This window comes from Sparus aurata, chromosome 2 (genome assembly GCF_900880675.1).
Source record: "Sparus aurata chromosome 2, fSpaAur1.1, whole genome shotgun sequence".
NCBI classification, from domain to species: Eukaryota; Metazoa; Chordata; class Actinopteri; order Spariformes; family Sparidae; genus Sparus; species Sparus aurata.
This window is the reverse complement of record NC_044188.1, coordinates 22,681,887-22,708,401: the sequence shown is the minus strand read 5'-3', so window position 1 is coordinate 22,708,401 and position 26,515 is coordinate 22,681,887. Positions and strand designations below refer to the sequence as shown.

General features: G+C 40.6%; 1 protein-coding gene across 4 annotated transcripts in view; it reads left to right on the top strand.

Moving 5' to 3' along the window:
- kcnab1a (potassium voltage-gated channel subfamily A regulatory beta subunit 1a) overlaps positions 1-26,515 on the top strand; it is a 132,928-nt gene that overhangs the window by 98,064 nt on the left and 8,349 nt on the right. For all 4 annotated transcript variants that reach the window (XM_030394769.1, XM_030394786.1, XM_030394794.1 and 1 more), the window contains 7 exons: positions 8,255-8,292; positions 17,028-17,107; positions 18,138-18,182; positions 20,084-20,128; positions 21,454-21,497; positions 21,602-21,688; positions 24,901-24,986. In XM_030394769.1, coding sequence (XP_030250629.1) covers positions 8,255-8,292; positions 17,028-17,107; positions 18,138-18,182; positions 20,084-20,128; positions 21,454-21,497; positions 21,602-21,688; positions 24,901-24,986 — 425 coding nt within the window. The remainder of the gene's footprint in view (positions 1-8,254; positions 8,293-17,027; positions 17,108-18,137; positions 18,183-20,083; positions 20,129-21,453; positions 21,498-21,601; positions 21,689-24,900; positions 24,987-26,515) is intronic.

Here is a 26,515-nt window from a genome sequence, read left to right as displayed (position 1 = left end):
AGCTGAAACACACTATATTAGTCTGTGTGTTCATATGTGTTTCTGAACACTGCTTTTATCGCTACTTCTTATGCACCTGCTCTCCTCTCATCTGTTTTCTACTTTGTACCTCATCCTCTAAAATCTTCAGCCGTGTGGTTCAGCAGCCTGATGTCATTACGTGTCCTCGCTGCACTAAGGGGATCAGACACCCTTCACCATTTGTCCCTGTGTCTTTGCTTCAGCCTCCTTTTACTGTCCACTCTTTTTAACCCTCAGTAAAGTAAAAATCCAAGATGTTTGTTGTGCTCCCCTTGACTTTCTTCTCCTCTGTAGATGAAGTAGAAATCTAGAAGGATCAATGTTGCCTAAGATTTAAAGTTATACACTGCGTTACATATCATTTTATCAGTCCAGCCGTAGTGGTTGATCATTTTACAAGTTGTACAGCATGCACACATTATGAACAAGTGTAAGATATGATGCAATTAAATGCAAAAGCCTTTTAAAAATTGCTGAATTGAATATGATTTTCAGTTTCTGTTGTGAAAAATCAAACTTTGTTCATTTGTTATGCTCTGTTCATTCGCACTCTAACTGCTATTTTGTCAACCGTGCAAGGAAAAACAAACAACAGAAACACTCTTTTTATGCTGTGTTGATTTTTAAGTGTTTATAATGTTCTGTCCGCCCCCTGTACGCGGCAGCTGAAAAGAGCAGACAGAAACAGATATAGATATAACAGCGCAGACGGAGGCGACTGAAGTAGAATTGTTTGGAAGAAATCAATAGAGCTTGAAGAGGCAGTACAGGAGACGAGGGCATGTAACAGAAGTGAAAATAGGTGCAAAGGGAAAGAGAGATTTTATTCGTGTTTGTGTGAATATATGCAGTAAGGTGCCATACAGGATCTTTGACTTTCAACTCAAACACTGGTGATACCAGTTTGCTCAGATCCTGTCAAATCAAAAAAAGAGCCCTTTTACAGAACTTTATGGCTCTTTTCCTCCCTAAAACGAGATTCAAACAGATTCCTGGACAAAAAAAATCTAATTCTAAATACATTTAATAAAGGATAATAAGGCGTTCTGGTGGTCTGTTGTTTAGGACACTGCATTTCTACGTGACCAAGATGTCCCAGGTTCAATTTCAAAGGATTCCTCACCATGTAGTCCATCAATAACTGCGTTTTATATGCTTAAATAGTGCTAAATGTGTCTGTTGGATGTTGACGGTGTAGTTTTCTATATTTAACCCAAATTATAATTTGCGTTTTTGGGTGTCTCGTCTGGATAAACCTACTGTAAACTCCTCAAGCATAACCAGCCTGCAGACTTAATGCGCCCCTTTATTGGAGCTGGAAATTAATCCAACAGAAAAATTATGATTCAGCCTTTCTGTCTGTAGGCAGATGAGCTGAAAAATGCTGAGAAAGAGAGTTAGGAGGTCAGTTAAACTGAGACACCAGAGAGAAATATTTCATTTAAATGTGTGCCATCTATCAGGCTGCCAGGCACAGAACCGGATTCAAGAGTGAAGAATCAGGTTCACACAAAGCTGAAAACATAAATGACAGCTCTTGCCAAATTTACTACTTGGTAACTCATTTATTTCTCACATCCCTTATTCGCCCCATTTTCTCTCCCTTTTACTCCTTCTGTCCTGTTTTTATGCCTTGTACTGTTGGACTCGTGTCAGTTTGTCTTCTCTCTTTAAACCGCCCAATTGAAGTGCTTGACATGTGTGAAAGCAGAAATGTCACTCTAAATGGCAAGATATGAAATCAAAAAGCACTGCAAGGTTATCACATTTACTCTTGATTTTCGGCATCACCAAATGCCACTGCCAGCGCTTTCCACCAGCAGTGGAATATCTGTTTAGCCCTCGCAGGGACTTAATTTCCATCAAACAGAAAAAAACTCAGTTGAGCCATTGAGAGTGGTGGCCTTGACATTAGAGCTCCGCTGGGTGTTCGTCTCATGCTGTCAGCCTCCAGCTCAGGAACAAAGCTCAAAGCTGCAAGTGGACGTCGTTAGCTGTGATTACAATTCCACTGTGCTAGAGACGGCTGAAAGGGCCGATTGAAAATACACACACACACACACACACACACACAGATCAGTTTGCAATTATACAAGATTTGTTTCTCAAATAAGATCTTTAAGGCAGACTGTTGTTTGTGAGCGATCTGATCGGATTTTTGTGTCTAGACATCACCAGCCTATCAGCCCTGGTTGCTGTGGTGACAAAGAAAGGCATCAGTTACGGAGTAGGTGTCTGTAACTATGTACGCTGATGATGTGGCTTTCCAACACAGAAGAACAGGAAATGGAGATCCATCGTTTTACCCTCCAAACAATCACACCGTCAAGTCGCAGAGCAGACAATTTACTTCAGCAGGACATTAAACGGACTGTTTGTTCCCTGTGTTGTCTTTCATGTCAGTGTAGGGACACGTGTCCTCCATCTCTGCATCTCAAAGAGGCCCTGTTTCTGTCATTAATTACTCTTTCACTAGCAAGGACCACACCATCAACGAGATGCGTTTAAGGATTTATTAGTGACAAAGGAAAACGAAGTGTCGAAGATCTTGGTTCTTTTGTGTTCTTCGAGTGCGTTGTGGGGATTCTTGTAGAGAATCCGCCGCCGCTCCCGGGCAGCGACGGACCCCCTCATGGACCTACGAAGGAGAGGAGAGAAAGAAGAAACAGACAGAGAGAAATGGGGTGGGGGGGAGGGGTGCAGAATACGAGAGCGAAGCAGATGAGAGGGTCAGGTGGTTATTTATAGAAATGCTGAAGTTGGTGCTGTTGAGGTGTGGTCCTGCTCCTGAAACTTCGCCAATTAAGCTTCAATTCACCCCCAAGCTGACTGTTTTCAAGTGAGGTGCCTAGCAGCCCCATTACCCCTTCACCGAGCAAGGAGGACGTTGTTTTTACTGCTATAAAACCTTTGGATGAATGCGTCACCGGAGACCTCTTTTAGATATTTACAACTGATAACACATGTGTTTTTTTTTCCCCTGAAAAGAAGATGCACTCCTTTTTCTCTGGTCAATCGAGGTCATGCATGAAGGAGTCTTCTCTCTACACATCAGAAGAAAGGAGAAATGTTTTCTAACACAGATGTGTTATAATGAATGGATATGGAATTGTAAATTAAATAATGATGGCTGCTGGTTTATGTCTTTTTCTCTTGGAAATGGACAGATGCCTCCAGAGAAACATTACTCTGGGGGGCCTAATCTTGCTCTTCCCCTTCACATATCAAACCATTAGTTATGATGGTGTTGTTCTGTGCTTGTGACATTCCAATCCAACAGCAGTCTCTGTACTCATCCGAAGTTCAGACAAGTTTGAAAATAACCAATAAAATACAATCTCGTCTTCTTAATTTGAATAAATTAAGGAACAGTAGGAGATATCATAAAACTGGTGTTTTCCACATTTCTCTATGTTATTTTTAAGTCAAGATAAAGTTGTATTGTTTAATGAGTTTGGTTTGGGGTAAAACCCCAGCCCCTCCCTTTTGGAGAGTCCTGGTGATTGGAACAGACTTTCAGAAGATCTTTTTCTTTAAAACTTTTGTTATATATCAGTAAATGTCTCTGACATGTTTCTGTAAACAAGTATTAAGCTAGAAGTGGGAGGAATATGTATAAGTCCTCAGTTCTACTGTACATTTAAGTGTTTTATGTGTGATCAAGTTTCACCTCTCTTGAATGATAAGTGATTTTAATCATGTCATATTCTTTCATGCAGACAACGTCCACCTATTAAGCCATGGTGAAATTCTTGGCAAGGTGAAACACGATCTCGAAACATTAGAAGCAATAGTTTAGTTTAATGAAGTCTTGTGAGTTTAAACTCATAATATCGCAGAAGAAATGACGCTGTCATCCCGCCCCTCTGGGTCCGCCTGCCAGACGGATAATAAAACAGACAGACAGGCTCTCCCTCACTCTCTTCTTATCTCGTACTCTTCTCTATTCTCCTCTTCTCTCCTCTTCTTTTAAATCACATTCTTTTTATTTTTCACATTCTTCCTTTAAAGTATAATCTCTTTACTTTATTTTTATTTTTGTGACAAGCTCTAAGACAAGCGATCTCCGCAGAATCATCATGAACTTGTTAATTTAATTTTTATAACCAATTTTGTCATTTGCGGTATTGAATCACTGCTTTAAATGCTTCACTTTTATCAAAGTTTTTAACAGAAATAAATTCTTTTCCTTTTGATTTTTGTTTTAAATATATCGTTAAAGTATCACAGCCTGATTCAGAGGAAGTGAATCTAAGTTAATTCACCTTGTCTTAAGTGACAATGGAAGATCCACCAGGTCAGCGTTTCAGCTATAGTTATTTTAGTCAAGAAGTTGAATTAGTTTACTGAATCAGAGATTAAGAACCACCACTCGAAGCAACGAAGAAGAAAAGCTTTATTAAGACCATCATCATTGATGAAGACGTTGCAGTAATTGGCTGCTTCAGAAGCCGTTCAAGTGGATTTCAACGAAACGGAGACTTTGTGTGCTCAAAAGCCGAGACTGGCTCTGCCCCCAGTGCTGTCAAAGCGGACATCCCGCTGGGCCGTGAAGCAAGAGTTTCATCCACAGAGTACTGGACTTCCCTTTGGCTATTGGACTGACACGGCAAGCCCGCAGTCAAACCCAGAACACTCAAGGAAACAAAAACTGAAGGACTTCCTGACTCCCTGACAAAGTAGGCTGAACACCTCCATACAGCTGGATTCACACACGTGAGAATGAGTTGGTGTCTAAAGCTTTGATCTCTATCTTTTGTGCTTGAAGGGATATTCGGGCGTAAGTGCAGTCTTTTCTGAGGTTGCTAAAACTACATAAGCTGGCGGTCGGAAAACTTGATATCGCGGGGGGGGGAGTGTCTTACTCGGTGTCACGGTGTGTTAGACCATGGATTACCATTTAAAAATTACTCCCGTAATATTTGAAAGCTAAAAACTCGACCTTTAATTTCACCATCTGCCCATGATCACATAACATTATTACTTTACTCATTACAATCTCTGCATTTTCTGTTATCTGTTGTTGTTCGTCTAAATTGCCAGTTCTTTTTTTTACCTTGAATTTAGTTAATAAACATGTATAACCGTCTGTCATTGTCTGTGAAATTAAATTTTAATATGGAGAACCGATGGAACTGTGTAGAATTCATTGCTTCGGAATATGAGAGTGTGTATAGAATATGAAATTAAATACATTGATTGGAAATTGATTTGAACTGTTCAAAGCTAAACTTGTCCATTCGGATTTGATTATTTTCTTTTGGATTATTCAAATAGATAAAACCACGGAGGTGGTGCCCCATTTACGAGTGTGTTATTAATCGCTAGTGATTAATTACATTTATTATTTAGTATTGTATCTCCTACATCAGTCTGCTTGTAGCTGCTCCGATACACTTCTGTGACTCTGGATTTGACATCACTGGCCCGTTGCATTGGAAGTGACACGAAGGACAGTTTGAAATCCCATAAGACCAGAGCATCCAAGGTGCATCTTTAGAAATAAGGTTTGAATCACATTTCAAACCAACTCCAAATGTGTTTCACATTGGCCCCCATGGCAATCCAAAATTCTAAGATCCCAATCCAACTGAACATCTGTGCGATATGCTGAATCAAGTCCGATCTAAAGCGCGTCCACCATGCAACCCACAGGACATAAAGAATCTGCCACTAACGCTTGGTGTCAGACACGAAAGGACACCCCCAGAGGTCCTGTATCCATGCTTCAACGGATGAGAACCAAGGCCAATCCATGGTTAGGGCCTTCATGAATCAAACTCTTTCCAGGACATCTCGAGGGTGCTCGATCTCATTGGGATCTGTGGGAAATGGCGGCCAGGGGGATGTCTTGAACTGCTTGTCACGTTCCTAGACCTCAAGGTTTTTTGCTGCGCTGTGGGTTGCCACTGCCAGCGGGGAGTGCTGTTGCTTGCCTTCGGAGGGTATATTTGTGCCAGCCACCCAAACACCATTGAAGACTGTGTCAGTTCCACATGAATGCCGGGACCCAAGATTTCTCAGCAGAACATTTGAATGCAATAAGACTAAAATAGTTTTTCATTTTACATATCAGTGGTTTTAAATGGCTGTTAGTTTTGCATACATTTGTGGATAGGAAATAACATACAAACATCATCAACTCAAACAACATCTTGCATATTTGATAACAGCAACTTGTAATTACTGTGCCCCGACCCCCCCCCCCCCCCCCCCAACGCTGGAGAAATTCGATTACGATTCTGCTGATGGGGCATGTTGCAGTGCAGCTTAAGTTAGTGAAGATCATCATTATGCACCAACAGATCCAGCTTATCCTCAGGGTGTCATCTGTAAGTTAAACCTCAGGGGAGCTGATGGTATTGCAATGTATGGAGTAATGAGCTTCACTGTTCATCCCGTCTGTTCAGATGAGCAGATGGTTAAGTGCTGTTTCATTGTCTTCTGTCTCTGAGGTGCATCTGTTGTTTTCTGACAGTCGAGCGGTGGAGGTCGACAGAGTCAGTGGAGGAACTGTCTGTTCGTCTGGCACTGGGGCACAGGTTGAGTGAGAGACGGACAGAGAGAAGGATTCCACACAGGGATGAAACAGCGAGAAGAGAGCAGTCATTTGGCCTGAAGGGATTAAATGAATAAAAGACTAGTAACCAATATTTGGAACCAATATACATTTAAAGTAAAAATAAAAACTTAGTGTCAAACTATAGTAGGCTCCTTAAATCCAACTAATAGTTACATCTTTGTTAAGAAAGATTTAACAATATATAAACCAGTTATTTAGCAATTGTAGGTTTATAAACATGTACAATATAGCAATTAGAACTGTTGCTCTTTGTTAGCGGCGTGCATGAAGTCACTATAGTCATTAACAAAAAGTCCAGCAGCATTAAACAACTAAAACAAATCATTCACAGGCTTGTAAAGGCAACACAGGGAGACTCATTTTTAATGTCAGACTACGATTTGCTTACAAACGGCCAATTAATGGTGATCAATACATGTAAACATTTACCATTTATTAATTATGGTTATTTTAGTATTACAGAAAAAACTTTTTTCTGTTTTTACTTACAGTTCACTCAGAATCATTCAATTTGACGACAGACATTTCTAGAAGGATGGTTAATATGTACTGACTTTATAATACTAATAGCGATCATACTGACCTAAGAAAGAAAATGACCGTTTACGTTTGCTCGATGCTAACATGTTGAAATGTTGAAACTGTTGATGTTGCAGTTGAAGTGGCAGTCGAAATACAATAAATTCAAAGAAACTAAATCAGCAGTTTAAGTGGAAACACCAAAGCTGAAGTATCAGTTTCTCATTATATTTGCTAATATATCAATGTAGTATCTTTTCTTTTTCCCTCATATACTGATATTAGTATCTGCCTTTAATTCCAGTATCTGTCAGACTATAATGCACTGTTTTTACTGAATGTACTTAAACTGTCATACTGTAGGTACACAAGCAATTCATAACATCCCATTTTTCAGAATTTCCCTTTACCTCAGATGACAAATGAAAAATGTGGTGACAATGTCCTTGGTCCTCTCCTGCCAAATTTCAAACGCATTGCAACACAGACCGTCTCATATCTTGTCAGGCAGCCCAGATTTTCTTGCAACTCCCAGAACACACATAAGCACTAGACATTTGTGATGTAAAAAAGGTGTTCCTCTCTCTGTCTGTCTGGCACAGCAGGACAGTTTTAGAGAAAAAAAAAACGTTTTGACATAATCTGAATGGGAAACATTTCGTGCCACAACAAAGCAACATGCATAATTCAGCGAGGGAATGCACCAAGGATGGCGTGTTTCCTCTGGTTGGCATGGCTTAGCCTTTTTGTCTTGCTTATCAGCACTGTTTGCATGACACTCTGAGGCATGTAGTACACACTCACACACACACACACACCCACACACCCACACACACACACACACACACCACACACCCACACACACAGACATAATCATGGAAGGACAGCAGACACAAGGTCGTCCACATATGCATCAGTGAAGACTGACAGCACTCACACTGGTGAGGTGATCCCCCAGTACTAAGCTGATATTTTCCTCTTGGGAACTTGACAGCCTTCCCCGAGTGGTGTCACATCTCAGGTATTAGTAGTGTTTTCCTCAGGATGTCAGACACAAACACACACTCAAACACACTGACAGAAAGAGCTGAAGTGTTTTCTAACAATGAAATGTCTCTCTCTTCCCTCTAGGTACATGGGTGACATTTGGGGGACAGATAACAGACGAGGTATGAAACACTTTGATTTATCTTGCATAGAGATTCAACCACATTGACTCAGTGGTTTTGTTGTACTGTTTACAACCCTGTAATGAGTGTGTTCCTTAGACCTTTGTAGATTATTTCCTTACCCAGTATCCCTTGATGAATACACTATGGTATATGTTTGATATTGTGATAAAAGTACAGAAAAATTTACATAATACAATACAGGAAGACACTAAAAACTTCATTTCTTGTAAAAATTTGGTCTCCAGCCCACAGATAATGATGAACGGAAGAGTATTTGGGCCAGGGGTTGAGGAAAAAAAACTATTTCCATCATGCAAGAAGATGTCGAAATGTTGAGAAAAAAGTTAAAAAGTTAAAATGTCGAGAATAAAGTCAACTTTTCCGGTCCATCAAATCCTGTTAGGGGAGCAACTGACAGCTATGCGAGCTGCCCGAGCCTACGGTCTCTGCCATTACTTTGTCCTTGGAGTGTAATGTTAAAGGTGAGTTTTTGAAGTGACGTAACGCCATACTTGATATGAATTGATATGTGTATCATACTATTATCATTAAGTTATCAACATCTTAACATAATTCAAGTCAACAACGAGACACTAAAGCATATAGTCTCAAAAGGTTGAATTTAATCCTGAAATGTCAAGTTTATTCTCGACTTCTCAACTTTTTTCTCATTTTGAAGTCCATAATAAAAAAAAAAATGTCTTCCTCCTCCTCTCATTTTTTCCTCAACCCCTGGCCCCAATACTCTTCCATAGTGATGTGTCAAACTGTGCACCGCTCCGGTTCTTTGATGTGGACTGTGCTATGTATGAAATAGTCTCGCCTTACCTGTGGAAGGAATGTCTTTCTTGATCTAAACTCACTGATACAAATCAACTCCAACCCTTCTGACAGACTCTCCTAAGGGAAATGTCACAGCACTCAAACACTGATGAACAGCTGATACCTTTGAAATGCCACTGCAAAAACCCCCCACACCACATTTTGCGAAATCCAAAATGAGTCACCTTTGGAAATGTCCAGCAAAGTGACTCAACCTGTCGAAATGACCCACTCGTCATTTGAGTCCTTCCATTTCAAGTCAACTTGACCTGACAGAAAATAATTGACTTAAGAATTTTGCCTAAAGAAATTAATTAAGGAAAAATGTATGCCATTTTTTTTGTTTGATTATAGTATTTCTGTGAATCTTAATAAACTGATTAAATTCATTATCATATGTTTTGAACAGGTTGGATACATTTGTCAATATCATTAGTTGACAGGAACTATCACCTGATCCTGTATTTTCTTTAACCAGACTCTGCTGGTAAGACTGAAGTCTCTTGGGTAGGGAAAAAAAGTGACTTGACTTGCCTGAGGACTCGACCTGACTTGACACAACCTGTGACTTGAATTAACTTGCCCAAGTAAAAATGACTTGGGCTAATTGACGTGAGCCACATGTCTGTCCTTTTTATTTATAGTGTTACTACATGGCTACACAGAAAGCATCTCAACTTTATCTTTATCTTCTTTATTTAGACAAGTCTATTTTTTTTCAATTTTATTTGCATAAGTACAGTGATTGTCAATTAGGTTCAGACTGCTACCACAATGCGGATGACCCACAGTCCACAGCCTTAATGCATCCTGTGTAGACACACAGATGGAGGACTGACGCTGCTACTCTGTTATCGTGCAGCTCACACTACGCCTCCTGTTTAGACACACTGTCAATCTGAAAAACTAAAGCACATTTCTGATGATGTGCTGGGAAAACGGAAGCCGTCTTTCGGTTTAAATGATTAATTTTCTGTAAAGAGGAGGCACAGACTTTTTTGAAACATCAGAAAGTTGCATCATGGAAAGGAACAACAAAGTAATTATACACGCAGCTTTATTTATCTCTCAGTGGAGTCACAGTTTACCTTGAGCTCTAATACCTACCAGCTTAATTGGACGACGGCTTAGTTTTTTATTGCTTCCTCGCTATTATGAAAGAGAGTGGATTTATTTTTTAACATTTTAGTCACAACCTCTACAAAGACTTTGGTGAGATGATTCAGATCATTTGGACTGACTCACATTTTATGCTACATAATACCGAAAAAGGGCATACTGAGGGTCGACACATTATGTTTACATGTGCGTACTTAAAACCCCTTTACCATGCTCTGACGTTGCTGCTGGGGTCTTGACCTCGGTCATCTCACACACACACAGATACACACACACGCACACACTTTAAAGTGACACTTAGGGAGAAGGGAACAGAGCTCACCTCAGGGGACATTAAGCTTATGTAACAGTATTATTTTCCTTACCTTAAGGCTTAGTGCATCAACTCACATGGTATGCTCAAAGCTTAGCACCGTCTTCTCTCCATTATTATGAATGTCCCCAGTTCAATGTCACTGGTATCACTGAGACACTTTAGGCTTTGGATTCGACAGCTGAGATTCAAGGGGGCGGTGCTGGTTGGCTCACATCAAAACTCTTCTAAATATGACATTGTTGACAGAAGATAATGTTTGAGCTCCCAGTAGAGTCACACAATTGGCATTGAAACTAACAAAAGAAGAAGCCAGTGCTTCAGGGGTCTCAGTGGACATACAAACTTAAGCGACTCCACCACGGCCAACACATGTGACGCTGCTGGGTTAAAATGTCCTCTGCTGTCCTGATTGCCCCCTGTTTAATGTCATTGTTATCAAAAGCACCCTAAATATACTACTTGTCCTCAGCAGAGTTCAGTGTCCCTGCCCTCATTAAGAAATGCACAACAACTCCGGCACACAAACACAGTTACGGCATAAAATCTGTGTGAGGGCTGCTCTAATAAGCACGAAGTTGTGCTTCTACAAACACTGAACACATCTTTTGTATTATTTTCATAAGGGATGTTTGTAAAAAGTGTATTAATTGCAACCAGTGGATTTATGAATATTAAACAGACCCTTAAAATGGAAAGTTGGACTACTGGTATACTACAATAGGCTGCAGAACAACTGGAATGAAAAAAACAACTTATAAAAGGAATAAAAAGACATTTTGGGAAATAAGCTTAATCCCATTTGCTGAAGGTTAGATGAGAATACCACTTTTGTGTCTCTGTGCTATGTATGGAGCATAATGACTCATAATGAAACAGAGGGGAGACAGATAGCCTTACGCTCTTCAAATCGTATTATTTAACACATCATATCTGTACACACACAGAACTGTAAAAAAAGTGGGTTTCGTGCTGTAACTTGACAACCAGTGGCGGGGTGCAGAGACTGTTTACAGTCTTGACGTTACTCCGATGTTGTCAGACAACCAAGGCCTAGGAAGTTACTACCATGATGTTTTTACGTTTCTTAGTGTGTACAATTTAAAGGAGAAGTATTATGCTTATTTTCATTTTCCTAATTTTGTTGTTTGGTTACTGCTAGAATAGGCTTACATGATTTAATGCTCAAAAACGCATGAGTTTGCTGCGACACTGAATTCACCTTCTGTCTAAAACACTCCCGTCTCTTTAAGGCCCTCCTCACGAATACCTAGTCTGCTCTGATTGGTCAGCTCACACCTGAGCCAGCACCCCTAACCCTGGTCGGCTCTGTCATGTTTTCAGCTTCCAGTTATCTTTGCTTCTGCCCTGAATGCAAACATCACAGACCACATGCCATGCGTTTGTTAGTGAGCTTGTGTCAGTCTGTGTATTTGTAGCTGTGGACAGAGCCAGGCTAGCTGTTTCCTTTAGCTAAGCTAAGCAATCCTTCAGGTTCCAGCCTCATGTCATTTTTCAGACTGTGATTGGTACAGTATCCATCTACTCATCTAACTCAATTAAAGTAAATAAAGCATATATATATTTATTTTCTAGGACAATTTCCTTTAACATGCCTAACAGCAGATGTGAGAGCTTTTAGAATGAATCACTTTCTCACATAATAATAAGCTGTCTGGTCTGCAGTAATATATGCTAGTGAACTGTGCCTTTTATGAAGCCATTAGTAACAGCTTATGAATCTCTAATAAAGTATGTCTTATCAAAGTGGTGGCAGGTTGGTTCAACTGCAGTCTTGTCTGGGCAGCAACACATTCCCAGACAGAAAGCTCACAAGAGTGATGGTGGGATGCAAGTTAACATTGCTTATTCATTCCAGAAGGCCAAAAGTGGACCCATAAATCATAAAGTGAATTTGAAGAAAGTGTCTCTTGTCGATGTTAACTTTGATGTAGGGAGTGTGGTTGGGAGGATGCAGCGCAGTCATGAAATCATCTCAAGGCTGTGTGGGTAGTATGTGGGAGGCTACCACGGCCTTGAATCTAGGGTTGTGAGAGAAAATGTTTCTGTCTGTCTGTTCTATGTATGGAAATCAAAATCTCCGGCACCCTTTGTGCCCCAGAAAAAAAGAAAAAAAAGAAAAACACAAACACAAAGAAAGGTGCCTGAAGCTCAGCCACCCATGTATTCCTGCAACTTTTCAGTGACTCAGTGTTTCTCTAAAGGTGAGGCGAGATGCGCATGTGTAGACGATTGTGTGTTACAGACGGATTGTCTCTGCAGTTTGTATTCCCTTTAAAAAAAAGATTAGCACATCATTTTAAGGCAATTAGTCACAATCAGCTCATCTGAAATTGCCAGAAGTCAGAAATGGTCTGCTTTGTCATCGTAACAAACTTTCTGACCTTGTGAATGTCACTGTGATCACTCGAAGACAGTGACTGGCCTTTTAGTATCTTATGAGACTCATTGTGAGTGAGCAATCACCAAAGGCCAAACAATCGCCCTTTAAAAACTGATTCAGTCACCCTTGTCTCGGTTCTGACCGTTTGCTCCTCTGCATCTCTTCATCTGTAGTCTACACGTAAAGCTGTCTTCAGCATATTCCTGCAAAAAGTCTATTACCTACTTGTTCTCTAATTCCCACTATTTTTCACTGAACCGAGCACTTTCTTACTTTTTCAATCCACGTCCAACTTTGTCTTTATCCTCCATCTATTCTCTTACCGCTGCAGAAAATCTCTCACCCCACTCTTCCCTCACTTTATTAAAAATCACCCTCCAGTGCCCCCAGCAGAGATTGTTTCCCCTCCGCACTCAACAGAGACCAGTTAGAGAAAGAACATGCTGTTCATTTTCTGTCGTCCCTCTTTTCCCAAATCTGTCTCTCCTCAACTGACCCCTACTTTCTTTAACCTCCATTATCCAGCCCTGTCTTTTCATTCTGCTCTGTTTGGTTTAATGACAGTCCATCCAGAGCTCGGAGACTGAATGAGCCATTTTGAAATGTGGCCACTGTTCTCTCTGTCCTTTACTTCACTCCCTCACTGTCTATTCAATCATTTTTGAAAGCAGTGGATTTGCATCTGATAATGATGCAGGTCTTAAACATGAATAAGTTCTGAAAACTGCTGCAGATAGTAGTGGTTATGCTGAGCTGAAAAACATTATACTCCCATTACTTTTCTTTTCTGAGGCAAAGGCAACAGACCAACATATCATGTGTTGTGCTCAGTGACACACTGATCCAATATGGTACAGATCCTTGTAACATATAGTTACGACTCAGTTTTAAGCACAACATCCATTGCTGGACTCTTGAAAATGATGCCAAGCAGTTTCACGGTGTTTTAACAGATTTTAAATGTACAAAAAACAGCACTGATATAAGATACTGGCAGGCACCCTGAGTTAAGGTATCTCTGTCACATCTTCCAATTGAGAAGAAAATTGGATTTCACTACACATCTTTAGCAATAAACAGACTTTGGCTCTGTGTGTCCAGTTTATGAGTTGCGTTTCCTGCCACTCTTGTCAAAGCAGTTATATTATTTGGTAACTTTGGGAAAACAGGCACAAGTTAGATTTTTTTCTTTTGCGATCAGACCCATGAAACCACCTTGCCGGTCACTCAGAAGTCCTGTAATTGATGGTGAAGGCTTAGAGTTAAAAGAAACCAGTAGAAACAGTTGAAAAGAGACAGGATGTGCACTCTCCTCCCTTTCACTGCAATTAAACAGAATGCACGCTTCTCCTTTGCTGCTAAATGTGAAGATAGGTTGTTTGAAGTCATTTTATATCATAGTAGTTTAATACAAACATGTGTTCACTGGTTCACAATTAAGTTTAAAATTGATTTTAAGATGTCCTATTTATTATTTCCAGCTTGCTCTTCGAATGAGACTCATCGACTTTTCTTGCAAATAGTACGATTTGGCTCTGAGCTATGCAACAGGCTTCAAGCTCAGATGGGAACTATGTCTTGCTGCAGTCACATTTTAAATCAATTTTTATCACCAGTTTTTACTGACTTGTCATCCCTTTATTCTTGTACTTGGTCTTTTAAAAATCTTTTTATTATCACTTACTCTTTCTGTATTTTATTTCATTCATTACATCACTTCTTTCTGCCCTCTCTTTCCTCACATTAATATAAATCCTTGCTGTACATGGTTTTATCATCTTGCTTTTTTTCCTTTATGAGTTGTCCTTTCACTTTGTCCATCTTTAGAAACAATAATTAAATAGAGTTTATTATTGTTGGATCATTATCATACATCGGCTTTGACTGATGTCCAGGTTGTGCAGGTTGCACTGAGAAGGCTGAGGAAGGTTGAGACAGATTCTCAGAGGAGAGATTATCATATTCTTTGAGAAACAACACCTCCGCTGTCTGCCACCAGTGAAACACACACACACACACACACACAGAGTGCTCACACTGCGGGCGTATACACAAGGGCAGGCTAACAGATTGCATGCACACATGTAAACACAAACACACAAGCACCATGTGCACACTTCTGTCCCCACACGCTCACAAACCAACTCATGCACACACACGTAACTCCACAGGGAGTTGATGGCAAATTCACTTAAAGTCCCCATGAAATAAAACTCACCACGAGGAAATTAGATCTCGGTCTGATGATTTATGGTCACCATGTCTGAGAAAATACAAACAAATATCTGCACATATGCCGCGCACACACACACACACACAGACACACGTGTGCAAGAAAAGAATAAGCACTTAATACCTACACAGGAATGAGTTGACACTACTGTACATCATAAAAGATATTTCACAGATAGTCACACTGTGATCCCAGTAAACTCTGTTCATCAACAGACTTACAGCCACACAGACTCTGTAAGAGCAGGTGAGTTCAGCCTGGCAACTCGAGTGCACTGCAGCATACTCGCACACGACATAGAGTCTAGTACTGCAGCATACATATGGTATCCAACTCATCCTATACTGTAGGGCGCTGTTTTTAAGCCTCGATGCTCGGCCCACCTTCTGCCACGGCTGCTGCAGTGCTGTTCAGGTAGCATTTCATAAGCCAGCCCAGCATACACTTTAGGGGTCTAAGGGTGGGGTGATTCTGGGTCAAAAGGAGCTTGTAGGACGTTCAGTCTGACCACGATGGAAATCAAAATTGTGTATAGGTTTTTTTGGAAGGCGGATTGAAAAGATGAGGGCCATTGAGGGCAGAGGCGCACTGTTGTTATATATGTTGTCCATAAGGGCTTACATTTTTAGACAGTCTCTCCTATAACTCATCCCTTGTGTTGCACTCAGACGTTCAAATGAAAAGTGACAGAAATAGTTGTGAGGACTAGCAGTGAAAACTCAGAGTGAGAAGTAGGCGTAAATGTTATATTGCAGGTTAACGTTATACAATGCACCTAATCCATGACTGTCCGACAAGCAGCTCTGACAGACCGTCTTGAGGAGAAGTTTTTACAGTTGCTCCTCAATCCCTGTTGTGCTGACTCACGTATCCTTTTGGGGACTGACGAGGTCAGAGCGCAGAAGTCAGATATCACCGTGGTACATATTGGGCCTTCACATGATAATCCATTCCACATGAGTTAGCAGACTGAAATAGTGCTATAGACTGAATAACACAGTCAAAGTTATTTATTAAATAAATAAATCATTTGTGTTCAGTGGAAAGTTTTGTTAATGTGCTTTCCAGAGAGAGAAACTAACCAAAAATATAGTAATTCCAATCTTGTAGTTCCAGAGTTACTTTCAAAGCATTCTTGGAGAGTTTGCACCTTATTTTGGCGTTGTCTGTTTTGTTTGCTGTGTTGATTTAATTAATTGGCTGTGTCCCAAATCACCCACTCATTCCCTACCCCCAGTCACTACATAGCGAGTCCAACATAGTGGACTATATAGTGAGGTCTTCGGCAGAAATAAAAACGCACTTTCGAACACTACTCCGGCGCCGTTAATGACGTCATCACTGACGCGCAGTTGAAATGAAACCTTCATGCGTTCGTCCGCAGCGCATTGCATGATGGTAAATATTGCTTGGTAAGCGACCACTGGCTGTACACTACTTTCCGTGATGCATTGTGGGATACTTTGAGCGCACTATAAAGGGTATAATATTCCCCACTAGACATTGGGACAGCACTACAAAATGGCGTAGTCACTATGTAGTGCATTATATAGGGAGTAGTGAGTGATTTCAGACACAGCCACTGTCTTGATTGTCTCGTATTTAAGTGACATAGTTGCACTGAAGAAGGCCTCAGGTCGAAATGCATTGGCGCTGTTATTTTAATAAAATACTACTGGTACTTTCATGGCTGTAAGCTATATTGATAGGCTAGACAAGTCTCTATAAAAGATTTACAAAAGATAATACATATTTTGCACACTGGCCTCACTGTACTGTGTGTGTGTGTGTGTGTGTGTGTGTGTGTGTGTGTGTGTGTGTGTTTCCTGACCTCTTGCCAGATTGCAGAGCAGCTAATGACCATCGCCTATGAGAGTGGAGTCAACCTGTTCGACACAGCTGAGGTCTACGCCGGTGGCAGGTGGGTGTCACACAAACCTCTCTGTTCAGCTGAGCTCATAACAGCTATTCATGTTTCAGTGTAATCAGGTGCAGACGTCCAGCCCCATTCCTATTGTGAAGTTGTAAACAATCGGCAGGCCTAGACTGATCATTCTAACCTTAGAAAAAAGTCTCCACACTAGACTACTACTTTTTCACAACAGTTCTTCTAAAACCTTTTCAAACTTATATCTGAGACTGGATGGGTAAAATGTACTTCCGCTTAAAGGGAATATCTGCTGTTAATGTGAGGCTGGAATTCTTGTTATTGTGGCTCGTTGCTTGGAGTAACCTGAGCCTGCGCCTTTGAATATTTTTAAAAGATGAAGAAATGGGTAAAACATGAATATTCTTGGTTTACATTTAGGATTATAGGAATGTTTGGATATTTATGTCAGAATAAATGGCATTACAGCTCTGAAAAGGCTTGCAGCCCTCGCTGTAAACTAATAAGCCAAATTAGACAATTAAACAGTTGTCTGAGTCTGATGTTAATGCCTTTCTAGCCTGTGCCAGCTTCAACAGGACAAGTGAGATAATTTTCTTTATTATCTCATCGTTCAGCAAGTCATGAGAACAATCTGTCATATTCCCTACATTTGCGCAGCAGTTTGTGCTGCAAAACCTGAGTGTGACATCAGAGGAAAACTGCCGGCGTGTGAATATGGTCTATACACTTAAAGAATTGCCTTGTCTCATTGGAGTTTGACCTTTCTACTGTTAAAACGATCCATATGGACCACTAAGTGAGTGATTTCCCATGGCTGCACTTTTAGAAAAAAACAACAACCCAAAAATTTCAAATTTATTGCCGCTACGATTCTTTCACTATACGATCATTAAGAGTATTTTAAGACTTTTTAAATGCTCCATTTAGCCATCCATTCATGAACAAACAGGTTTGCCTTGTTTATAATGCACAGGGGGCCTGTTTAATCTGGTGACAATGAAATGCGGTGTTTATGAAGTCAGCTATCTAATAACTCCACCTCATTTATATTGCCTTGCAGGGCCGAAATTATTCTTGGAAACATCGTCAAGAAGAAATGCTGGAGGTAAAGGCGACATGAACACGTCTGATGGCTTCATCTCTTTCGCGTGAGAGAGAAAGCCGGAGAAGGGCCACATGTGTGCATGTCGCAAGAGGCAGGACGTGTGTGTGTGTGTGTGAGTCCTGTATGAAGGAAAGACGAAATGGGAGAGGAGATATGGGAGATGTTTTTCCCAATGGTGTGGGCAAACGCATGTGTTAGTGTTGCAAGTGTGCGTAAGAGACAGACATGTTAGATGTTTAAGTGATGCTGAGATTGCTGTAATTTGCATATTTCTGCATACACTCGCGCGCACACACTCGCACACACAGGCAAACAGACATATTGCATCAAAGCATGGAACAGTTGCCCTGTTTGCCTTCAGCCATTTTCAGTTTCCACACATTTCAAATATTCCCTTGATGGCGTTATTTGAACATGCTCATTTTTGTATTATTGATAAACTCCATAGGAATCAGGGAGGAGAAAGTTACAGTAACATCAAAGGAAGAAGCTGATGGAGCCTTACAGCAACATCAGCCTCCCTATGTCAGTAAGATTAGTACTAATGTAGCACATTCTTAAAGCATTCTGGCTTGTAATGTTTATTTGCAGTGATATTTGTGTTGTTAAGGCTCGAAAAAAGGACTGGTGGCGAGTGGATCTAAAGAGATTAGATACGGAGAGCATGATAATATGGGCACATCATTGGTACTTGCTGATAAAGGCTTAAAAATGAAAAATCAGCATCAACATGGACATTTCTGCTGATATAACAGGCTTTAATTATGGGCATGCAACACAAACCCACTGAATATTAAGACTTTTGTTTATGTAAGCAGGTGGTGGAGAAAATATGTGCATATAGTGGTACTGCCATCAGCCAAAAGCAAAAATCCATAATTGCTCATCGCTACTCCTGATTAGAACACACATGATTTTATCCGCTGACTGTCAACACCAGCCGACCCAGACTGGAACCGACCCAGTCCATTTTTGGTCGGATGGGTCTTCACGCTCGACTGGTATTCATGATCAGCTCAACAGTCGCAACGTGTGTCCCCGCCTTTAGTGACATGCGCTGATCTGACTACTTTACACCAGTAGGCGGTTTGATGCTGGTGCAGTAAAGACACAGTGATCCTGGCATTTCAGTCTTTTGAGTGACATCATGAGTTTGCAGAGCTGACGAGAGGACGGGAAGCACTGAGGGATGATGATCCACTTCTTACTACATGTTAGACTTTAACAGGAAATAAACATATGAGTAATGTCACACAGTTTCCAGTGCTGCTTGTGTTTTGATATGCTTTAAATGCAAATTGCCGTTCATCAGTTGTCACACACACACACACACAGCATGTATTGATTTGTCCCATGTGACTCGAGTCTGCAGATGGTTGTCACTGTTGGAGCCTTCCACCTTCAATAAGCAGCTCTGTTACCGTCGCTTGATGGAAAATAAGGCGTTGAGCTTATCCTTTAATACAAAGTAAACAGATTGTGGGCAACCTCATATGGTGTATCTGGAGGGGAATCGTTTTATGATTTAACAGATCAACAGGCATGTAATAACAATGTGTCACCCAAATCTCGTAAGCAGCATGTGGGTGGCATATTCACACCTGTTGTATGTGTCACCGATTAGTCCAACAGTTTGAGGATAAGAGGACATTAAACTGCTTTAGACTGGAAATGAATGCACCTCAGGGACGAGAGAAGAGCTGATTATGGCTTTAACTTCAGAGAGAGCAGATTTAGGGATAAAAACATCTGTGATCGGATCAAATGTGGTGGAAAGAAAAGTTGCGACGGACCTGTACGTCTGTATGAGAGAATACAATGAGCAAGTGCAATGCATTATGCATCGCTCACTCTGCTGCATCTGTCTTCTGACTTCTGTTTCTGTCTCTGCACTTTCTCAGGCGATCCAGCTTGGTCATTACTACTAAACTCTACTGGGGAGGAAAGTAAGTAAGAAACTCTATAAACTTTTTTTGTGAATAGTACAGCAGTGTACTGTACCAAAGTAAAAGTACTGTTACTTTTCACAAACTGTTTCTCAAGTAAAATTAAAAGTAGTCACCCAAAAATAAAAGTCATTTCAACCTCAGATGGTCCTCATCAGGTAAAAAAGTGAACAGACACATACATTTTTATTTGGGATGCAATGACAAATCAACATATTCTGATTAGATAATCTGCCACATTTACTTTAGGACAATATTTCCAGTCTGTGTCTCTCAAGTATGATCACAATATATAGTTCCTCATTTAGTTTTTGTCATCTATTTTATATCAAGATTTGGTAAATACATCTGCTAGACTTGTGGATAATAGACCATTTCTGTTGTGTAAGAAAGTAAATATCAGTGTCCACATTACAGTTACAGTGTCCTCAGTCAGGTCATTACAGATCATACAGGTCTGTCAAATCGCATGAAGACAATAAGACTACAGAAGTAGGTCAATGACTTGTTTAGGTCAGTTAAGAGATAATGCTGTGATGTTTCATCACTGTGTATAAAATACAGAAGTGTCCTCCACCTGTGGTGAAATCATTGTATCAGTCACGTCCACGTTCGTGTGCATAATTCGGTCTCATCAGCCCCTCTGATCATGTTTAAGTTAGTTAGTTAAGCTACTTTTATTTAGGAGGTCTCATTGAGGTCAAACAGGCAGTTTGGGTGGCCTGTTTCCTCTGTGGCTGCCTGCACAACATCATGTCACATACAGTAACATCCACCTCCTCTGCTGAAACTGGAGAGCGAGAGAGTGAGAGGTGGGATAAAGAAATTGGTTTAATATTACACACGCACACACACACACGGACTGTTACGGACAGGCTGTCACACTCGTCGGCAGAGACTGTCCAACTGTGTCTGCAGATAAGGATGAAGGTATTCTCTCTGTTCCTGAGCATCCCTTCCTCCTGGGAGGAAGATTTAGTCCTCCACCTCTCTCCTCCAGAGTTTGGATGCATAACGATGCTGAACGGTTGAAAGCGCACTGACCCATTTTAATAAAACAGCCTGATATGCACATTCTCAGGTCAGAAGGTGTTTTAAAAAAACTTTGACTCTGCTTAAGATGGCAAATAAATGTTTTAAAGAAAAAGTTATTTTAAAGTCATATAGTTAAAAGTGCCAGAAAGTCCAGATGATCTCGAAGTTTAGTGCACATTCTTCTCATTTTCCTTTTTGAAGACCCAACATGATTTTGTGACATAAAAATATATAGAATAAATAATGCCTTGACAGTGTAGCTCATCATTGGTTTGTGTGTGTCCCATCAGAGCAGAGACCGAGAGAGGACTGTCAAGGAAACACATAATTGAAGGTAAGACAAGATTAACTTTTTCACTTACTGTACATTATAACTTTGAACTGTGTTTACACAATCACCCCCCACTATCTGAACCTTCACCTCTCTACATCTCTCAGGTCTAAAGGGCTCTCTACAAAGGATGCAGCTGGAGTATGTAGATGTTGTTTTTGCCAATCGCCCTGACAGCAATACTCCCATGGAGGGTGAGTCAGCCAATCAACTTTGTACTTGAATAACCAATCAACTTATATGAGTTGCTTCTCTGTCACTTGTCCTGAGGCCACAGTGAGTTTATGATGTTGGATGACAATGTTGATTCATGTTTCGGGGATATGGCCTTTGCTGTTTTGCAGCAGGATGAGTTCACAGTTTTTAATCAAGTGTTTGAGTGAGCAGGGACTTGAGTTGGGACGTTTCAGAATGTGTTTGCTCAGCTTGAGCGAGTTTAACTTTTAATTCATTCTCTGACTTCCCAACTGGTCAAGGCAGATGGAACCGGATACAACTTCTTTTTTTCTACCCCTTTAAGATTTATGTGGTTTTTGTTTGGGGACTGCAGAGAGAGGTTGTTTATTCGGTATTCGGCTAGAGGGCAACTGTGTACTTGCAAGTGAAAATTACAGAGTCAGAAAATAACAAAATAATAAATGCGATCACAACGTTTGAATTTCTCATAATCCTTACACAGAACCGGGGATGTGAGAGCTGCTATACTAGAGCTCTAAGTCCAGTTTTACTTCAAGGGAGGCAGGCAACCCTACATTATTCATCATCAAGAAGCCTGTTGTTGAAATGCAAATGAGTAGTGTATTGGTTCCTCATTAGTCATCATTAACGAATTGTGTAGTATTGCATTTTACAGATAAAGCCAATTAACTGTGGGTTTTCTCTTGTCACCTTATTAATTAGTGTTCTCAACTAATCAGTAAGGACATTACCTGTTAATAATTAACTGCTTTGCTCAGAATTCCTACTGTCTTAAGTGGGACTTTTCAAATGTTTCGAACTAAACCCAACAAGACTTTTTAATTATCCTGAATTAATGCAAACCTGTAAGGCTACTGCAACAACGGGGACGGAAATGATTTGAATTCGCAAGGTTTTATTTACGTCTTGTGAAACGGTGGAGGCTCTGTTAGTGTACCGGTGTAGGATATCCTATGTCACACACACACACACACAAAGACCTTGATTTCACACTTTTTCTAGCTGTTGCCTCGTTATAGATTCCCTCCATCCTGGAAACTCAGCGTACTGTCTACTACCATCTGCGCCCACTGTTCATTTCCTTTTCAATTCCTTCAGCTGTTAGATCTGTTGCTCTTCCTTCCTCTGACTTGTTTTTCACTCCCTCCTCTTCTCCCTCTTGTTATATTGGCCGGAAATGTGAGCCAAGTAGCATTTAAATGTGAGTGCAGTGTGCACAGTCACAGCGTGCTGCCGGAGACGGAGCGAGCAGGATGGCAGGAGGGCAGGCCGAGGGATGGAGAGGAGGCCGGGAGACACATGACATAGATACTGTGTTATTTCACTCGACAGGATGGTAATTAGTTCAGCATCTTGTGTTTGATATTGTTAACAGAGTCTTACCAAATTTAAAAGGAAAACAAAAAAAAACCTACCATCCGAACTCAACACTTGGTCGTCTTGATTAAACATTCTCCTGCAGATCTATTCTCTTTCCTTCGATTCTGCTGCAACACTTTTCTTATTTTCAGTGAGTGTTTCCTCCCTCTTAGCTTCTTACCCCTCACATTCTGTTGTGGTTCCAAGAACCCGTTATGCAGATTGAAATACAAGGGTCCTGCCACAGAGAAGGATTGCAGTATAATTGGAGTGAGCACGGGGCGATGATGAATAACCTTAATGACAGTCTTAATCTGAGTTTTTGTTGGCCTTGACTGCTGTTGGCTCGCACAGTCAGCAGTGTTGGAGCTAATTGCATCATTAAAAATGCAGCAGCTTGAATGTGATCAGAGGGGATTTAGTATGTGAGCTTGTTAGTTTGTCCCCGGAGTTGTTAGGATGGGTGATGAGCCGTCAGCAGGTAAGAGACACTCAAGGAGGTGTTTGGAGGCTTTTTAACTTGATCAAGGCTTCACAAAACTAAAACAAAATAAAGTTTGTGGACTGTCAAGGCCGCCAATTTTGCTTTTTAATTGTCTTAATGCCTCTTGCTTCTTGACTCCTGAGTGCTTTGGCAAAAAAACATTCACAAAAACCTGTCTTGTCTTTGTTTCTGTTTCATGTGTCCTTTCTGTGTGACTGCTCATTTTCTGGGTTTCATCCATGAAGAGACAGTCCTTTGGCACTGTCTTTTTCATGTGGCTTGGCTATTGTTGATTCGGGATACGTTGCCAGCCTCCCGGGAAGTCACCTCGGTTTTCTGTTTGTGGATTATCATCAGAAGATCAGAAACCATATATCCAGTTCATACTTGTATTTTGGTTTTCTACTATGATGTTTACATGATTAAATATTCAAAAACAAATGTTTCTTCTCATACTTTACACTGCTGCAACACCTTTCTGCACCCTCTGTCTGACAGTTCTGTTTTAAGGACTGTCTCTTCATAGCCCGGCTCTTTAAGACACTTCACTGTTTTTATATAATACCAAACCCAGGAGCTACTTGTAAGATATGAACAGAGTTTTAGTTTATTACATTCAAAGCATGAACCCACATTATCAACAGAGGGTGAAGAATCAGCATGTTTTGTTGCAGAGATGTCCACTAAAGTTAACATGCTATCCAGCTAGCCCCAGCCTGCCCTGACTCATAATTACACATTGCACCACTTTGTATCTAAGTGATTCATGAGCTCATTAGCTTATGGAAGCTACTTACAGCCAAGGACAGCCAGTAAAGATTAACGGCTTCTTACTATGGTGATATGCTGCCCCTATGTTTTTGGAGCTAACGTTGAATTCTGGCCATATTCTACAAATTACGCCTTTGATTAATGTAAAGACATTTAGAGTTAGACTGATATGCCTTGGTGACATTTTTCAAATACTAATTCATTGTAATTCAGGACCACACAAAGTCGTCTCTGCGATGTCCATTCTCGCTCATTAAGCCTTAAGTTCATTAAAGCTAGTCTTGAATGCTTCACCTCCACTGAATGAAGTATGGATTTCATTTGTATGTTAAATTTTACTGAATGACAGTCAAAACGGTTCCAAGACAAGAGTGAAACACGCAGAGAAATAATCTTTCTTATATTAAGGTCTCATGAACACCGCCTAAAGCCCCCAGTGGGGACCAGCGGATGTGTTGTGTTTGTTTAGAGGGCAGAACTGAGTGTGGAAAAAATACCGGTGAGAGGAGCATTTCAGGACATATGTTATAGTTTGTTAGTAGCAATGTTCCCCGTCCATCCAGCTGACTGATAATCTCTGCTGTGTCTCTACAGAGATTGTTCGGGCCATGACCTATGTGATCAACCAGGGCATGGCGATGTACTGGGGGACATCTCGGTGGACGGCCATGGAGATCATGGTAAGCAGCGAGGAGCTATGAGTGTCTGTTCTGTGTCCGATTCTCATTTTGAAGTGAATAATTAAAACATTCAAGGTGATCATTTATAACTTATGTACACCTGGTATTAAACTGGGAGCTCTGTCCTGATTCGGTACACTATCTGGAGAATAAACAATGATCGGATCTCTGCCCTCCACAGACCAGCCCCAGACTACCTTGAAAATGCTTTGTGAGTTATTGAGTTAAGGGAAACTTAGTTTGGCTTTTCTCTTGCTCAGAATGGGCCTTTGGGGGTGAATATGCATGACAGTAACCACGATAGGCCCACGAACAGAATCAAAAAACCCTGATCGAGTTCTATCTTGGACATAGAAGAAGTACTAATATATTTTACTTTTCATGTCAAAATCATGTATGCCTATAATATTGGATTATACACCAATTTAATGTTGCAGCTGGTATAGTTGGAGCTAATTTCAGCTTCATCTTAAACAATTCACAGTTATTAATTAATTAATTTGTTTATTATATTTTTATGAAGTTGTTTTAAATTAGATATTTTCTCTGAGATGTAGTTGAGTTGCATAAAATGGAAATACACGATGTGACACTAATGCAAAGTTTATGTTTGTTATGCACTTCTGTATGTTCTGTTTTTTTTCACTTCCTGTAAAAACAGAAGTTTAGTTTGAAAGGACTCTTTATGCATGTAACTAACTGAGAAGTAAACCTGAAGTAAACGGTGATAAAAGATTAACCTATGGAGCAGAATAAAAGAAGTTTAGCTTCCATCAAGACTGGCAACAAGCTCCTACGTTGGTCGATGAACTGCAAAAGAGACGTTCAGTCTGGGTTAACATCTCACGACTAGAATACTCAAATAAACCTCAAAGTAACAAGGTAAATATACTTAGTTACTTTCCCTCATTGTGATACATTCATGCATTGTCAGCTGGGTTGTAAAAAGTACTCAAAGTCATACTAAAAGTTAAGATATCACGTTCAACACGAACAGGAAATACAAAAAAGGAAATGTGATGAAATGGAAAACCGTGCTGTCTTAAGTTTTGAGGGATAAGATGGGGGCCCCGGGAAGCGTTCCCACTGAGGCACAGCGGCGATCTCCAGCTTTGTTTCCACTTCCTGTCAGAATCGATGCACCTCCCAGCTCAACTCTCGCTACAGTAATGAATATATTCAGGGTGTGTGAAGCCAGAGCGGAGAGTTATGAAATGAACACATCGCTAAAGTGACATTCAAGGACCTCACACTCATTCTCTCTCTCTCTCTGGTGTTTTTAATGCCCTCCCTCCCCCCCTTCTAACCGCGGCGCGATGTGTTGACATTCTCTCTCTGTGATCACGGTGAAAGGGAGCAGATATCTTTGTAGAACACAAGCCCACATGAAAGCTGTGTAATTTAGATAGCATCAATAATGAAGAGGAGGGGGCGGAGGGGTAAATACGGCTGCTCGGTGTACGTGACGAGGCAGCAGTATACACACACGCACACGCACACACACACACACACACACACACACACACACA